The sequence below is a fragment of the Leptonychotes weddellii genome, chromosome 7, assembly GCF_054177405.1.
Source record: "Leptonychotes weddellii isolate Sample4059 chromosome 7, ASM5417740v2, whole genome shotgun sequence".
In the NCBI taxonomy this organism is placed as follows: domain Eukaryota; kingdom Metazoa; phylum Chordata; class Mammalia; order Carnivora; family Phocidae; genus Leptonychotes; species Leptonychotes weddellii.
Genome location: NC_138375.1, coordinates 46,371,613 through 46,389,328, shown reverse-complemented (window position 1 = coordinate 46,389,328; position 17,716 = coordinate 46,371,613). Strand labels below are relative to the sequence as shown.

Below are 17,716 nucleotides of genomic sequence, written 5' to 3'. Positions count from 1 at the left end.
AGACATTGACGTCAGGCACCCTGTCTGATCTTCACACTTATCTGCAGCTTGGCTGCTGGGAGCTAGGCGTTCATCTTTCTTTTCTTTTTATTTACTTTAACCTTGAACCCTCTCTGGAGTGAAGAATTGTGTCTTACCGTACCCTGTCCTCTGTTACATCCAGGATTGCGTTATGCACATTCTCCTGTTAATGCTGATGGGAAGAGGGCAGAGCTAGCGAGTTCTTATTCATTGGACCCCTTCCCCCCGGGAGAGCCACCGCCGAGTTTATCAGATTATATCTCTTCCTTGTCTTGCCTCAGAGACTCAGGTTCTCAGTGGTGGAGAACGTTTGCTCCTCTGGTCCCAGCGGCCTGCCCTTCGTTGGGCACACCCCACCTAATCAGCGCGACTCAGGATACTACCAGCAGGGCAACTTCGGTTGGTTTTAAAATGACTTTCAGACCCAGCCTGTTACACCCTTGCGTGGGGAGATTAGAGATGATTTTTATGTCAGGTGTGTTTGCCTGGATTTTCAAGATTGTCTTAAGGGAGTATCTGTTGCCTCTCCCTGCCTCCTGAGTCTTCATTTTAATTATAAGCATTTCAGTGTCTAGACAGGAAAAGTGTCGTCTTTGTCACTGACATGTTGGGGTTCCTGGAACTCTTCTAGGAAAGTCTGATTTGTGGGCATTTGTAAAGCAGATTCACACTGAGTAGTCTTGGACTAAGGCAGACCCATGTTCTGGAACCTTCTTTGGCAGTTACTCTGCTGGTTCTGGCTCCTAGGGTCCCATCAGTGTCATTTTCTGAGAATTTTAAACTGTTTCTCTTCAGTGGGAGAGTGATAGTTCTTCCTTGTAGAAAATTAGAAAATAGAGAAAACTATAAAGACTAAAACAAGGGGCACCTAGCTGGCTAAGTCAGTAGAGCACGCAACTATTGATCTCAGAGTCGTGAGTCTGAGCCCCACGTTGGGTGTGGCGCCTACTTAATTTAAAAAATAATAATAATAAAGAATAAAATAAAAATTACTTACAAATTCACTACATTATTTTTTTCTGTAATCAAAATTTGGGGGTAGAGGGCAGATCCTGGCCCCAGTGATCAGGGGATGGCTAATATGTTGTTTACACGCCAGGCAGTTCTTTGAGTTCTTTGCATGGATTTACTCATTTGATCCTCAGAACAATCCTATAAAATAGGCAGTATTATTTTCCCCACTTGATAGAGGAGGAAGCCGAGGCCCACTCAGTTAGGTGACTTGCCCAAAGGTACGTGGATGGGGCCCAGGAAGGACCAGGTCTGCAGGACCAGGTCTCGTGTCTGGAACCCCGCTCCCCTTCTAACCTTGAGAGGAGTGGCCAAAGCGGCCTCTCCCCCTCTTTTCCCCTGCTCCAGCGGAGGTGCCGGGACCCCTGATGTCCACACCTCTAGCCCTGCAGTCCAGAAGGACTGGCTCCCTGCTCTCCCTGCAGCCGAGGCCCCATCAGACCTGGTCCCGAGCAGCCCCTGGCGAGCTGGGAGTGAGCATTCTGCAGAGCAGTGACCTCTGTTACCGGAGAGAACTCTGTTCCCCCGCAGGGAGCCCTTGCTCAGCCCTGGCCCCAGATGCCAGCCGTGCACCTGACAAGCGCCGCCCCCCCCCCCGCCCCTGCTTTTAGGTAGTCAGTGAAATAGTTTGTAAAGCAGAGCACAAAGGAGCCCGGGATTTGCCGGGGCCGGCGTGTGACGTCCTTGCACCAGCGGCTCCATTCTGAGACGGGGAAGTCCTCGCAGCCAGAGGGGAAGCCGCTGTGTGACCCAGCTGGCCAGATGCCAACTCTGACCTGGGAGACCTTTTTACAATTTCCTCCTGAAGAAAACAACCACCCGAAACCTCACCTCTTGTCTCTGTTTCCAAACTTGGACTCAGGAATTGGCTCAGCCGGCCGGAAATGTGCTTTCATTCATTCCTTCGTTCGTTCATTCCTTCATTCTTCCAGTATTCGTTGAGCCCTGCTCTGGGCCAGACTGGGGATGCCGCCGTGGATGGAGCTGCCCGCTTTAAGGGAGGAAGGGGACAGGCGCTGGGAGGAGGGACGTACTGTAAGGCAGTGTGTGGACGGGGACTTGATCTGTTTTGTGCTCCACTGTGTCGGAGGCCCAGCGCCTAGGGGGTATATCTGTGTGGGATGAGTCCTCTTCGGGGACAGGGACTGTCGACATTGCTGCCCCTCCTGCCATCACCCTGGGGTTGTCAGCCACTGCAAGGACCTTTCCTTGTGTCCTGAGGAAGGATGAAAGTCACCCAGGGAAGGTCCCAGGTCCCCCTTCACGCCAGTCTCCCCAGCTGGCCCCTGAGATCAGAGGCTTTTTCTCCAGGACACTTCCCAACCTCCAGACCCCTGCAGCAGGTCAAGGGCAGAGAGGGAGGGGGCGCTCCTTGCTGCACCCCCTCCCCCTGCGCTGTGGGCCTCACAGCTTCCTCCCTTCCTGGAAGAGTGCCAGCACACTGCCTTTAGCTGGAGGGGCTTCGCACCCGTCCCCGTATCACATCCTGTCCAGAAACTAAGCTGCCATTGAGCTTGTGACAGAAATTGCACAGTTGGCCCTGAATCGACAGGAGTGCCACCTGCAAGAGCAAGGTCCAGTGTTGGCGGGGTGCCGGGCACCATTCCAGAACGCTGCGCTCTCGTGCCCCCTTTGCCACAGGTCCACTTCTGTTGTCCCGGTTGCAGGGGCCAAGATGTTGAGACTTCGCCCTCACAGCCAGCGAGTGGCTGGGCCTTTGTAGAACCCTGGGGGGGTGTCATCATCAGTCATCATCCTGCCCTCTGTGCTGCATCGCCAAGTAAAACGGCCTTTGAGAGGGTGTTGTCCTCAGAGCAGTTTTCCTGGCTTCTCCGTCACGTTGCTCAAAATCTGTCTCCCATGGCTCCTCAGAAAGACACTGCCTGCCGGACGTACGAACAGTGTCCCCTAGGGAGGTAAGTAGGAAGCCCCCTTCTGGCCTCCAGTAACTACAAAAAGCCAAAGAAATTTTTTAATGGAAAAGCTGGTGTGGGTGGGTGGGGGTGTGGTCCTTTATTACAGAAAGTATCCCCTTAGAGATACGCTCTTCCACTTCAGTCCTGTCATTGGAAGAAAAAAAGTAGGTCCTGCTGTCATACGGATCTTTGTTGGAAAGGCTCTGGGATTAAAGTGCTAACTAGTATAAGCAGAGGGGAGGATGACGACGAGAGTATGTGTGCAGAACAGAGCCATTAGGTGGGGAGGGGGCATAGCTGGGCTCGTACCCACATTGGTGGGAATCCATGCGCCCAGGCAGCTGTGGAGACTTTCTGGGATTGCAGGGACCCTGGTGACTCTGAGAGGCTCTGGACTTTGGAGCCATTTATTCATCATTTTAGCAAATAAATCTGTATTAAGTTTATGCCAAATGCCGTGCTGGGTGAAGGGGATCTGTGACTCAAAACACACGTGAGCCCTGCCCTCCTGGAGCAGATAACCAGATTTCCAATTTTCCTTTGTCCCTGACCAGCTGGGTGATGGGAGCAACTCACTCAGTCCTTCTGAGCTTCTGATTCCAAGTGGGAGACACGCCCAGCCTCCAGGCTTGTTACCAGAACGCACTGCGAATGCAGTGGCCGGGAGATTCCCCCCCGCCCCCCGGGGCTTGATGCCTTGATGTTTCTTGATGCTGGTGGTGCTGTGGTGGAAGCTAGCATGCAGCAGAGACCCGAGCGTGGGAGTCCCGGTGCCCCTGGAGCTCACATCCTGGTGCGCGCACATTCTGCCTCTTGCTGACCAGCTCGGTGACCAGGGAAGTCCCACCCCTGTGGGGAGGACCCATCCGGGAAAGGCTGTGGACCCCAGACTCCCCTTTGCCTCCCTCTACGTGAACCTTGGGACCTCCAGCCCCAGCGTGGTGTTCAAGGTCACAGTCCAGGGGAAGGAGGCTGCAGCCACTCTAGCGTCCAGCGCAGCCCGGCAGGGGGTAGGGGAACCTTTTATTGAGCTTATTTCTACCCCTTTTTCAGAGCCTGTAAGAAAATGTCTGGTAGCGCTGGCTACCAACTTTGGTTCATCTGTACCTAACTAACAGGACTTTAGAAGAAGATCCCAGGTTTGGGTGCAAAGGATAAATACCGTGTTCCGTAACTCACAGAGCAGCAGCTGCTGCCGTTTATGGGGTGCTGTCTGTGCCCGAGGCCCGGTGCTGTCTCCTGAGCCTCCCTACCACCATTGGAGGTCTGGGTTTCTGGGTGATGGCCCGAAATCCCACAAGTTATATATATATATTACTGGGGCGAGGATGGAAAACTGGAGCCTGAGCCTGAACTTGATTGAGGCTTTTGGAAAGGGCATTCCAAACCTGTTTCCAGTCAGGACCTCCCCCAGAATCTGGGCTCCCCAGGTCACAGAATGCTCAGCCCTCAGTAGACACACTCAGCTCACATTAAATATTTGCCCCTCCTGATGGCCACTTCTCTGCCTTCGGAAGAAGGAAGAATCTGTGGAAGAAAGAATTAGCATCGGAAATGTCTGCATTCAGCCTGGCCCTGTGTGGAACTCATGGGCCCGTGCTTCCACCCCTGGGTACAGGGGAAAGCTCCCCACCAGAGCTTCCTCATTCCCCTTGGGCTCCCGCTCGCTACCTCTGCTGCCTAGCCCTTCCCACAGTCACCTCCGAAGCTGTCCGGCCCACCCAGAGGGCCAGGCAAGACTGTGAAGCCGCTGGAGCTATCCCCCAGACCTGCTTCCCTCCCTCTCCCTTAACATCAGCACCTTACAGAGCAGGACAGAGGGGCTTCTGAGGGGTGTGGGGCAGCCATGGGGGTCTCAGTTCCTAATCTGATTTTGTTCTTGTTCTCAGATGACAAGAGTGGGGAAAACTTCAAAAATAGAGGAGAGTGACCCTTCTTGGGGAACAGTAGCTTTGCCTGTTTTTTTAAAAGCATTGCATTTCAGGGCGCCGGGGTGCTTTAGTCTGTTAAGCGTCTGAATCTTGATCTCAGCTCAGGTCTTGATCTCAGGGTCCTGAGTTTAAGCCCTGCTTTGGGCTCCATGCTGGGTGTGGAGCCTACTTAAAATTTTTTTTAAAGCATTGCATTTCTTGGGGCGCCTGGGTAGCTCAGTTGGTTAAGTGTCTGCCTTCCACTCAGGTCATGATCCCAGGGTCCTGGGATCCAGCCCCACATCCACATCGGGCTCCTTGCTCAGCGGGAAGCCTGCTTCTCCTTCTCCCTCTGCCCCTCCCCCTGCTTGTGCTCTCTCTCTCTGTCAAATAAATAAATAAAATCTTAAAAAAACAAACAAACAAACCTGGTTCTCCTTGGCCAGGAATCTGTGGCCTCAGATCGGAGCCTAGGTCTAGCTCCTGAATGGGCAGCAGGTAACCCTGAATGAGTCCGTAGACAGGCGTCTTGCTGGGCCTGAGGACTGACGGTGGGGGAGTTTTCACGGGGAGCAGGGTGTAAAGCAGCCTGCTTAGTAGCGTGTGAGCAGCCGTGGACCTGGACATCACAGACGGGGCCGCACTGACTTTTTACAGAATTCTACTCTGCATATGCACCTTTTTGTTTCGGAATTTTTCTAAAGGCCATCTAAATGTTGATGATTGTTGGAGATGGGTAATGTCTTCTTGGGGGTTCATTATAACATTTCTCTCTTTTTCCAAAATAAAACATTCTTTCAGCAATTAAAAATATTATTTCTCTTGGCCCTCATTCAGAAAAGTCAGGAATCCTATTTGGCCTGCTTGAGGCTTGTTTGCTAGGACCTTGGGTGGGAGAAGAAAAGCCAGGCTTTAGAAGGAGTCAGTTCATAGAGACAGAAAATAGAATGGTGGTTACCAGGAGAGGGGGGAAGCAGGGACAGTGAGTTACTGTTTCATGGGGATACAGTTTCAGTTTTGCAAGATGAAAGGAGTTCTGGTGATTGGTTGCACAACCGTGTGAATGTACTGAAGGCCGCCGAACTGTACGGTTAAAATGTTAAATTTTATGTCATGTGCATTTTACCACAACAAACAAAAATGCTATTAAAAAAAGAAACGGGGGAAAAAAAAAAAAAAAGCCGGCCTGTGAGAGTCCCTCCTGAGGCTTGCTGGATTGACAGCGTCTTGCCTCTGTGGTTGAGTTAGGCCACTTGGCTGGACTTATGGTCCTCGGTCCAGTAACTGTGTGACCTGCTGGGAATGGCCGGGGCCCTCCAGGTTGTCTGTGCACCAGCCCCCGGGAGGAGCAGGAGTGTGCAGAGGGTGTGCAGAGGGTCCTCAAGGGCATTATTTGGAGGTCCCACCACTGCCCCCTGCACTGAGGGCCCACGCGCCTCTCCCTGAGCTCCAGACCCGGGGTGAGTGCTTCAGTAATTTTAGGATTTTTTTTCTTAAATCTTACAAGTAGATCCATATGGTTCCCCCTGCTCAAATTTGGGACAATGTGAACATCCAGAAAGAAAAATGTAGATAGAATGATAGAATTATTAAAAATTCATTTCAACCCCAATGTAGTTATTTATTCAGGAAAGACTCATTTGTGGATGCTAAAGCATTGAGGTAAAGGTTGTTGGGAGACAGGATATTCAGAGTCTGAAGGTGTCACCTCACAGATTACTTATTAATTTCACAGGAAAATGGTACCTTTAAAATGGAGAGATCTGGTGTCACCACCACCTTAACCAAGCGATCAAACGTAGCATCGCTCTTGCCGGGACAAACTGACGTTATATAACTCCTGATGTGATCCGGTAAGAAGGACAAAACATCGCTTCTGTGGTTTTCTTACCCAAACTGTTTGATCCTGAGGAGACAATCCAGAATATGGGGCATATATATGTATATATATATATATACATATATATATATATTTTTTTTAAGTAAGCTCTATGCCCAATGCGGAGCTTGAACTCATGACCCTGAGATCAAGAATTGCATGCCTTACCAACTGAGCCAGCCAGGCACCCCCAGAATATCAGACATTTTAGAAGAAAACGGGCGTGGATTCATCCAGAGTCAGTGTCTTGAAAAACAAAGAATGGGACTAGAGAGATATAACAGACACCATGTGTGAGCCTTGTCGAATCTGGATCCAAAAAAACAAAAGTTATAAAAGACATTTCGGGGACTCCTGGGGGAAAGTCAAATGTGGATTGAATATTAGAAAATGCAGGGGCGCCTAGCTGGCTCAGTGGGTGGAGTGAGCGGCTCTTGATCTCAGGGTCATGTGTTTAAGTTCCACGTTGGGTGTGGAGCCTACTTACAAAAAAAAAAAGGAAAGGAAAGAAAAGAAAATGTTACTGCATTAATGCTGTTGTTCTTAGAATTGGTAATAGCATTACGATTATGTAGGAAAATGACTTCAGGGATGGACGCTGTCCAGGGGTGGCATGTCACGTCTGCAACTTAATTAGAAATGGTCCCGCAAAACCAGTATGTGTACACACACACACATGCACACACACGCAACAAATGTGGCTCCAAGTCAGCAGTTGGTGAATCTGGCCGAAGGATCATCTGTGTTCATTGTTTACATCATTTCATCTTTTCTGTGGATTTGAACGTTTTCCAAATAAAATGGACATTGAAGCAGTCAGAGTCTGTGAGTCTGTGGCTCTGGTCTGCTTTGGAAAGACTCAGACTTCCGTCCCCCACACATCCCGGGGGACCCGCCTGAAGACTTCCAGGCATCTGGTGGCAATGCAGTTTGTCGATAAGGAGTAAGCAGCTGAGTGGCGGCACTTGGTGGTGGCGGCACCGGGGACAAAGGGCTGGCCGCTCACAGCCATGGGAGGAGGGGAGGAAGTGTCTGCCAGGCACGTGCAGCACCAGGAAACTCATAAAATCTTTTCTGGCTGCGAACTGGATTGTGCTGGGGAATAGTTGCTGAGCTGGGGTCTGCCGGCCAGCAACCAAGAGCTGGGGCTATGAGGTCGCTCCTGGATGTGGAGCGAGGTTCTCCGAGCCTTGGGGGATCTGAACAGAAACTGCCTGGGAGGACCCGGTGCCCGGCCCAGCAGGAGGACTCTGTCCCTTTCTGTGCACTGGGCACTCCAGAAGCATTTTCCATCCTTCGTGGCCCTTTCATCTCCACGGGGGCAACTTCCTAAATAGGAAACAAGCGGCCTGTGGCGTTTAGAGCCGTTAGGTCCAGAGCAAAGTCCTTGAGGATTCAGACCCCACCCTACCTGGCCCTGGCCTACAGAAGCTTCTCCAGCCTGGGGAGCAGGTGAATTCAGATCCCTTAATAACCCGTGACCCCTTCCACTGGGGGGTAATCCCCTTGGGCCTGGTGACTAGGGAGGAGGCAGAGGTCTGAAAGGTTTGAAAAGCTCTGAGGGCAGGGAGAAAACTAATCGCATTGAGCCCATCTGCCGGTCAGAACAGATTGCTGTGCTAGGGTCTTAGTGTGACCTTCGCCATGGCACCCTCTGCTCTGGGGGAAGAAAAGAGCACTTGTATCCACTGAGTGTCTGTGAACAGTGTTGGCTTCGCTCAGCACAAGGTTCAGGGAAAACTTCACAATTTTGCAAAAATATCTTTCTTTTTAAATTGCACAAAGATACGATCATTGGAGAAAAAATTAGGGAATGCAGGTAATCGGAGATAATCAGAGAACAATTCAAATGGCCTAAAATTCAGCTATCAAGAGAGTACCATTCATCCTTTCAACAAATACTCACTGGGCAGTTACTCTGTACCAGGCAGGGTGCTGGGAGCTGGGGGCCCAGCTGCAGGGGGGTCAGACGTGGTTCTTGTCCTCACGGGCTTCGACCTATTAATGACCTATTGGTCAGGTGCTAGCCGTTAATATTAATAGTTGATATTAAGCGATCTGAGCGTGAGAAGTGCCTTGATGACATCCAGTGGCCTCTGAACCGAGCGCCAGAGGACACGTGATAAGGTGAGTGAAGGGATGAGCACGCCCAGCTGGAGGAGGGGTCCCCTGCTTGGGGAGGGCGTGGGGGCCTGCAAGGCCTCGTCAGCCAGGCCCCACCCCAGGATTTCCAGCCATACAAGAGGCTCTTCCCCCTTGGGCAGCATTGACCTTACTGTTCCTGCCGGAGTTGCCCCTGCTTGCAAGACAAGGGGAGGTGTGTGCCCTGAAGGCGGCAGCATGCCAGGCTTCGGTCCTGACAGAGAGGGCTCTGGAAGGAGACTGTCTGGGCTTGCTGTAAGCTGCGTGGGGGCCGCTCGGCCAGCAGTCTCCGCTCCTCGCTCTTCTGTGCATTTCTACCTGCTCACTCCTGCACGGCAAGGACCAGAGCTTCGTGTCACACCATCTTTGCCCGCTTAGTGGGTTCCTTACGGCTCGCTGAGAAGATCTCAGGGACAATTTTGGAGGCCTGCCTGGGGAATGCATTTCATCCGCCGTAAGGCAGCCTGAAGTGGTTACTTCTTCCGTTTCCTAAGAAGGGTGAAAGTCTGATGGGAACTGGGTCACGAGCTCGCAGTTGTGCACAGGTGTGTGGATGCTTCGTCGTTCTTTCAGTCGGCGCAGACAGACGCGTGCTTTCTGAGCTCGGCTGGCCGCCCTGTCTCTTCTGACACTCGCTCAGCAGCGTTCTGCCCCCAGTGAGCTTGGGCGCCAAGGCCAGGCCTCAGGACTCACCGTGTGATGTGCAGGTCAGGCAGGACAGGGACTGTGGTCGGGGAAGGCTTCCAAGGGGCGGGGACTTGGAGGGTGAAGGACAGGGAGAGGTTGGCGGAGTGAAGAGGGGAAGGGGAAGGGTGCCCCAGGCAGAGGGCTGTGTAGATGAAGGCTCGTGGGCGAGGGGGGCACGGGGCCTTCAGAGAACTGCAGGGACAGAGGCCACAGCCAGGTGTGTGTGGTTTCCACAGGGCCAGGTGGGTTAAGGCTGGGAGGCCCGTGGCCGCCGCACCTGCAGAGCCTCCCACCGTGGAGGCTGCTCCTGGAGCTCTCCCCCATTGCTGACTGCCAGGGATTGCCGTGTAAGTCAGTTCCCTTGACCCTCGAGTGGGATAATCGAGGCTCATGTTTAGTTTGTGTTTGTTATCTAGCTCCGTGCGGCTCTATTTCATACTGTTTATTTCCAGGACCTTCCAGTATCTATTCGTTGTTCCTTCAGTACCTTCTGAGCCGTGTGACTTACCTGTTGGTGGGGTTTCACATCTTTTTCGCCACCGCCATTGATAGGAATGTATCGCAGTTATCTCTTCCTGCCAAACAAATCATGCCCACACTTGGTGATCTAAACAACAGTGATGTGGGTCGCATGGCGTTTCCTCTGCTGGTTTCACCTGCGCTCATTCATCCAGCTGCTGGAGGGACGGGGCTGGAAGGTCCGGGATGGTCTCATTCGCATGTCTGAGAGTTGGTGCTGGCTGTCACCTGGGTACCTCTGTCCTCCTTGTGGCCTCTCCACCACCAACAGGCTAGACCTGCTTCCTTACATGGCGGTCCCAGCATGGCACTCCAAGGGAGGAAGATGGAAGTCCATAATGTCACCCACACACACACCCAGTTTCGTTGACATGTAATTGACATGCAACGTTTTATTAGTTTAGTATATGTGCCTCCGAAGCGAGCACATCATTGTATTAGTTTCAAGTATATAAAAATCATTTGATATATGTACATATTGTGAAATGATCACCACAGTAAGTTTAGTTAACATCCATCACCTCACATAGTTACAGTTTTTTTTCTGGTGATGAGAATTTTTTTTAAAAAAGATTTTATTATTTATTTGAGAGAACGTGTGCATGAGAGCGCAGGCTGGGGGAGAGGCAGAAGGAGAGGGAGAAGCAGACTCCCCGCTGAGCAGGGAGCCCGATGCGGGGCTCGATCCCAGGACCCTGAGATAATGACCTGAGCTGAAGTCAGACGCTTAGCTGACTGAGCCACCAATGCACGCCTGGAAGTTTTTACTTTTTGACCACCTTCACAAGTTTCCCCCACCCCTGCCTCTGGTAACCACCGGTCTGTTCTTTGTGTCTGTGTGTTTGGCTTTTTTAGATTCCACATATAAGTGAGATCATACAGTATTTGTCTTTCTCTTCCTGGTTTATTTCACTTAGCATAATACCCTCAAGATTTATCCATGTTGTCGCAAATGGCAGGATTTCCTTCTTCGTACAGCTGAATATTATTCTATTGTATATAAATAACCACATTTTCTTTATCCATTCATACCCCAGTGGACACTTGGGTTATTTCCCTGTTGTGGCTATTGTAATTAATACTGCAGTGAACATAGGGGTACGGATAACTTCAAGATAATGTTCTCTTTTTGCCTTTCCTCCCTTTCCTGTCTTCTCCCACGTCTCGCACTTACGGGTCTCTCCTAGGCTCACCTCCCAAGCAGACCGTTTCTGAGGGAATCCAAGCTAAAAACCTATTGCCGGGGTTTAAACCCAATGCTCAGGGCAGTGGGGTGCCATTGCAGGGGGGGACAGGATCAAATTTGCAAGGTCATTCTGACTCTGGCTGTCTGACCCCTGACCAGTCCTGAGATTGAGCTAGTGAGGGCCAGACGGTGGAGAGAGGGCTCCCTTATTCCACAGGCCCTCACTGCTGTGCCTAAGTGCCATTGAGCGCCTCCCGTGTTCCATGTGCTGGCCTGAACATTTGGTGTGCATGTTCTCATTGTCTCTGACAAACTTGATGAGGTTTAGGTTCCATTTTACAGAGGAGGGAACTGAGGCACAGGAAGGGTGGGACACGTGTACACGATCACACAGCTGGAAGCGGTGGCTCGGGGGACCCAAGCTCTGGTGTGTCAGACTCAGAGTGTGTGCTGTTAGTCCCTTGGCAGTGGGGCCGTTTTGGCTTTCCTCCCTGCCCGCACTGTCCAGGCACTTTAAGGTGGGCCTTTACCTCCTGGGTGCAGGCAAGGGCCATCGTCCAATAACCTCTGCTTCTCCTGCAGGTAAGTTCGAGGACAGGGAAGACCACGTCCCCAAGCTGGAGCAGATAAACAGTACGAGGATCCTGAGCGGCCAGAACTTCACCCTCACCAAGAAGGAGCTGCTCAACACAGAACTGCTGCTCCTGGAGGCCTTCAGCTGGAACCTCTGCCTGCCCACGCCCGCCCATTTTCTGGACTACTACCTCTTGGCCTCCGTCAGCCAGAAGGACCACCACTGCCACAGCTGGCCCCCCGCCTGCCCCCGCAAGACCAAAGAGTGCCTCAAGGAGTACGCCCACTACTTCCTAGAGGTCACCCTGCAAGGTAGGGCCCGACGGTGGGACCTCTTACCCCTTCCCCACCCACACAGATGCATGTCCGCCCACGGAGCCCTTCCTGACCGGGGCCTGTCCACCCAGAGCACCCCCACTTCCGAGGGGATACACAAGGAAGGGGCAGCGATTCTCCCAGCGTGTTACCAATACTATGTAATGACAAATAGCTGCTCAGATCCTGGCAGCTGGCCCCCTACAAACGTACTGATCACCTGCTAATTTTTCTTATGGTAACCTGGAAGGTTGCAAATGATCTAATAGGATAGATTTGCAAGTAGGTCATCCGGAAGAGCTGTCCTCATGTTATGTTTCAGTAATGACGTTTAGCAATAAAGTTACCCTCTTTGGGGACTTTGTTTGAATCCCACTCTTCCCATTGTCTTAAAATCCAGGTATTAGGTAGACTACCAGGTCAGAAATACTGTTGATACAACCACCCGATAACCCACCACAAACCAAAATGGTCCTGAGTAACAAGATCAACAGTTATATCGAGCATTAATTGAGCATTTACCGTGTACCAGGCACCTTATCTTAGTGCTTTGAGTTATAAGATGTCATTGGAATTTCACAATGACTCCACGTGAAAATCACTTCTGTTACTCTTGTTTTACAAATCTGTTTCCTCAACGGATGCTCAAGAGGTGAGGTAACTTACCCAAGGTCATTGCTAAGATTTGAATCTGAGGAGCATGGTTCTGTGCCCGCGCTCATAACCATAATGCCACTCTGCTTGACCCCTACTTTAACTGGCAAACGTTGAAGTCATCAGGAATGATAAGCAATGTAAGACAGAACAATGATGCACTGATCACCAGTGTCATTCGTGAAAATCCTGGGCATCTGAAGTTTGCCTTTGCACATAAGTAGTGCTGGTTTCCCCACAGTGCCAGACATCTTAGTAGGACATTAAGATTCATTTCGCACCGTATACATGTACCAAAACATCACATGTACACCTCAAATACGTGTAGTTTTTATTTGCCAGTCGTATGTCAGTAAAGCTGAGTGGGGGGGAGGGGAAGGTTCTTCAGTAAACCTAAGTCAAGTGCTAGTTTTAGTTATGAGCATCAAATGCTTATGACCACTCACTCATTCAGCGGATTTTTATTGAGTGCCTACTGTAGGCCAGGCTTTGTTACTATTAGCAAGTAGCCTGTAGTCCCACCCGAAACAGGAGCTTTTGCAATGGTGTGTCGTTCACCCCTCACAGCCAAAGAAAGGACACGTGTTTTGTGATGCTCTTTGTAGCCATTCAGTGAGCCCCTGGCAGCCCCCTGGAAGCTCTGGGTGAAATTTTGAAAATCGTTACTCTAGGCTGACACCAGAAATCCCAGACTGAGAGCCAAGGTGTTTAAGATTCAGGAGTGGAACTTCACACTGTTTCTAATTTTTCATCCTGTGTGTTTATGGCAGCCATGAACAGGCTTGAACCAAATCATTTGTCTGCCATTGCTCAGGAGGCACAAGGTAGGAGGGGCACTGGGACCCCAGAGTGAGGCTCTATGATGCTGACTTCTGTGATTCTCTTTCAGATCATATTTTCTACAAATTCCAGCCTTCTGTGGTTGCTGCAGCCTGCGTTGGGGCCTCCAGGATTTGCCTTCAGCTTTCTCCCTACTGGACCAGAGACCTACAGAGGATCTCAAATTACACCCTGGAACATCTCAGCACATGCATCGAAATCCTGCTGGTGTAAGTTCCACCCCTGATCTTTCCGTGTTTCCAGAATATCGAGGCACTTGCTCTTGAGACCCACCCAGGCAGTTTCTCAAAGTCAGAGGGTTGTGGTGGTTCCCCCAGGTAGTGTCTCCCATAAAGTGGGCCATGGTGAATCCTGATAGAATTGAGGTTTGCAGAGGTGGTCCTTCCTATTTTGGGTAGCGTTGGGTTTGCAATTTTAAGGTCAAGGGGTCGGGGAAAAGAGAGGCTATGTGCACACCCTTCTGAGTGTCTGGGCTGTTTGCTCTGAGCCCGGTGTATCAGTCAGTCTTACGGATGATTACACTGAGTGATTACATTCATGATAAGCTGCTTTTCTCAGACATGGCCACAAAGTTGACCTCTTAGCCAGCCAAGCCCAGAGTGGCTTAACATTAGAGGCCACAGCCTCCTTGCATGGGTCCCTGGGAACACTGGGGAGGACATGTTGAGTGTATCAGAGAAGATGCATAAGGGCAACATAGACCCAACACCATGAAACTGATATTGAAGGAGGAAGTGTTCACTGGTGACGGCAGGGAGGAGACAGAGAGGACAGAGAACCCCAGGCTGGCTGCACCCCTTCCCTCTTCCACCCAACAGGTGGCAGCACCTGCTAGATGCTGGCCCTACTCACCACGGGGCCGGACCCTGGAAAGCGGCCTCTCAGCCTCCTGATGCGGGAAGCTTTGCTGGTAGCTAGCTGCCTCTGTCTCGTTGCTCTGAACTGTCCACCCTGCTCCCTGGACCTTGTTTTAAAATCTGTGTTTGTTGAAGGTGCCCAAAGCCAGATCATATGGTCTGGTGTGAATGCAGATAGGTGACCCCAGATGCTTAGCCACCAGCCCTGCCTCTTCACCAGGGTGGTGGCTCTGGGATGGCCACCTTCTCAGATCCACAGCCTCCCTGTGCTCCTGTCTTAACCTTCCTGTCTTAACCTAAGTCTCTACCGGATTAATGGATTTGTTATTTCAAAAAGCTTTATGGGAAGCTTTCTTTTTTTTTTTTTAGATGGAAATAAACGTGTTGATTCCCTTTTCAGAAGGTGAAACTTAGGCCCCAGGGGCGGCTTGCTTGGGATCTGTTTGGGGGTGCCTCGAAAGCAGAGGTTGTACTCATCAAGTGCTGGCCCCTCCCTCCTGGAGCTTGCACTCGGCACCAGGAGGCAGGTGGTAACCCAGAAATTACCAGCTAGGGGTTGACTGCTGAGATGGGCAGTGTAGCAGCCTGGGGGACAGCGAGGCTAGTCTCGAGGGTCCAGAAGGGATTTCCGTAGGAAGCAGATCCAGGCTAAGGTCTGCGGGCTGAGTTTAGTCAGAAGAGAGCCGGCGGGGTCGGGGGGCGGGGAGCAGCACTACAGACAGTGAGCATGGGCTGGGCGCGGCCCTGGGGTCACAGCACACAGATCTCGAATCCCACTCAGGGGCACGCTCAGGGGTCTGCTGCTGTGGACTTTGACCTCAAGTCTCACCCAGGTCATTTCCTTTCAGAGCTTATGACAACGTCTTCAAGGACGCTGTCGCGGTCAAGAGCCAGGCCTTGGCAATGGTGCCCAGCACAACCCCTGCCCCCACCCAAGTGCTGTTCCAGCCGCCCGCCTACCCCACCCTCAGCCAGCCAGCGACGCCGGGCCTGGCCCAGTTCCAGACCCCCGTGCAGGACCTCTGCTTGGCCTATCGAGACTCGCTGCAGGCCCACCGCTCTGGGAGCCTGCTCTCAGCGGGCTCTGGCTCATCCCTCCACACCCTGTACCCCACCCTCCAGCCCCTGGATGTGTGCCCCGTGTCCCTCCCCGCGCCCCTCAGCATGCAGATGGCCATCACAGCTGAGCCCAGACCCTGCCTCACCGCCACCTACGGAAGCAGCTACTTCAGCGGAAGCCACGTGTTCCCCACAGGCTGTTTCGACAGATAGGGCACCTTCGGGCCACAGAGGGAGGCCTTGGAAACTCACCTGGGCAGAGGAAGAGGACACAGGTGAGGGGAGCTCAGCCGAGTGAGGCAGTGGGGAGGCCGTCCCCACAGAGCCTCGCTGACTTTGAACACAGAGGGTTCATGTTCTTTTTAAACAAAGCCGACCCAGAGCAAAGTGGTCAATGACATCCCTCCCCCGAGAGAATTCCTCTGGAAAACGTCTTCCACATGTGCAGCTGGGGTGCAGGGGGACGGCTCGGCCACCATCCTCCGGAGGAGGAACCCGGTGGATTGAGAAGGACCTGGTGAGAGGCCAGGAGACTGGACACAGGATGCAGGCCGCCAGTCCACGAGCACGTCTGGCGTCTAGCATCCAAGACTTCTTTATTCTTTGCCAGTGGCAGCTACACTGAACAAGAAGGGACTGCCTGATGTCTTCTCAGGACCCCCAGCAGAGGCCGGCTTGGGTGCTCCTTCCCTGGCTCCATACGGAGGAGCCTGCGTGTGTTTAAGCCTGGGCGTCGCCTTCCGAGGCACGGTGGGTGGCTGTCATGCCTTTGTTGTCCAGCCTAAAACCTTATTTGGCCTTTTAGATATTTCACATGCTGCTGCTTCCCGAAGTGACCTAGCTTTCTGTTCAGTAACATATCTTGTTTACATACTGTATCAGGGATTTTGTGATACTTGAAAATTCCTTAGGAGAAAAAAAAGGTTGATTGCCATCCCACGCAAGGGCTGTAGGTTCTAACCCAGCTTGTAACAGCAGAGCTCCGTTTTCAAAAGCGTATGGTTGGGGAGAGCCACTTTCCAGGCTCTCGGTTCCAGAAGATTCCGCGTCTTCGATGCCGTGTTCACCTGTAGAACTTCAGCAGCCACCCAGAGGAAAAGGTGGTTGAAGGGTAGACAAAGGTTTACAACTAACAACCCCCACCTCCCTCCACCATGGGCTTAGGGTGCGCGAGGTTAAACCCAGCCTTGGCTTTGAGTTTGGCTCACAGGGAAGGCTGAACATGCGGAATATTGGCTTCATGCCAGCTGGATTTGGGGAGCGGGGCACGTACGTGGGTATATGTCACAACCACTGACAGGCAAGCGATGGGTTAGATCGAAAGCCAGTATTTGGGTCCCCGCAGCGAATGGGCTCTCAGGAAGACTCTTGTAACCATGTGCAATATGTTTTTATTCTGACTCGTGGCTTGTGCTCATTGTATTTTTTTTTTTTTTTTTTTTGGTTCGGGGTCAGGGGGACACATTGTTCACCCATCAGAACGGGGAGGTGCAAAGAACCACAGAAGCATTTTTTGTTTGTTTGTTTTAAAAAGAACCCATCTTGGTTTTCTTGGTTTATGTGCCAGTCCAGGAGACTGGCTCGGGGACTGGCAGGGAGGTGGCTGTGTGCTGCTCAGTTGGATCCGAAGGTGATTTTCAGAGTGAATGGAAGCTTCGGCATAGAAGCAGAAGAGGAGGTGACGGGGATAAGGCGCTGCTGCCACTTTGTCCCACGAGTGTGGACAAACTACATGTTTGTTGCTTTTCTGTTTTTCCTTTGCCAACCTCCTTCTATTTATGTGAGACTGGTTTGGATTCCAAGTTAATGTGTCTGTTCTGGGACTGGGGCTTGTGAGGGGCCCCCCAGTAGAACCTCACAGCCAGCCCAGCACCCAGAAGAAGGCATCCTGCAATAAACATAACATATCACCTGCTCTTGGTCTCTGTTCCCTTCCTGCCCTTGTCCTCTCACCCCGGGGATGTCTCCGCTCCTGCCGGGAGGTTGCGGTTGGGGGGAGGGGCAACCCAAGACTGGCCCCCGTGGAGCTGGGTGCTGCCCCCCAAGTTGGCGCTGGGCCTCCCTGGGGACACCCATGACAGGAGTAAGGCTCAACATCCAGCTCTTGGTACCCACTGTTGGTCAAGGTTCTCTCTCCACAGAAACAG

The 17,716-nt window shown here is 51.9% G+C and overlaps 1 protein-coding gene across 2 annotated transcripts in view; it reads left to right on the top strand.

The window, feature by feature from the left end:
- Positions 1-17,484, top strand: part of CCNJL (cyclin J like) — a 53,601-nt gene extending 36,117 nt beyond the window's left edge. For both annotated transcript variants that reach the window (XM_081826273.1, XM_081826272.1), the window contains exons 4-6: positions 11,854-12,156; positions 13,703-13,862; positions 15,359-17,484. In XM_081826273.1, the coding sequence (XP_081682399.1) occupies positions 11,854-12,156; positions 13,703-13,862; positions 15,359-15,782 (887 nt within the window). In that variant the 3' untranslated portion in view covers positions 15,783-17,484. The remainder of the gene's footprint in view (positions 1-11,853; positions 12,157-13,702; positions 13,863-15,358) is intronic.
- The last annotated feature ends 232 nt before the right edge of the window (positions 17,485-17,716 follow it).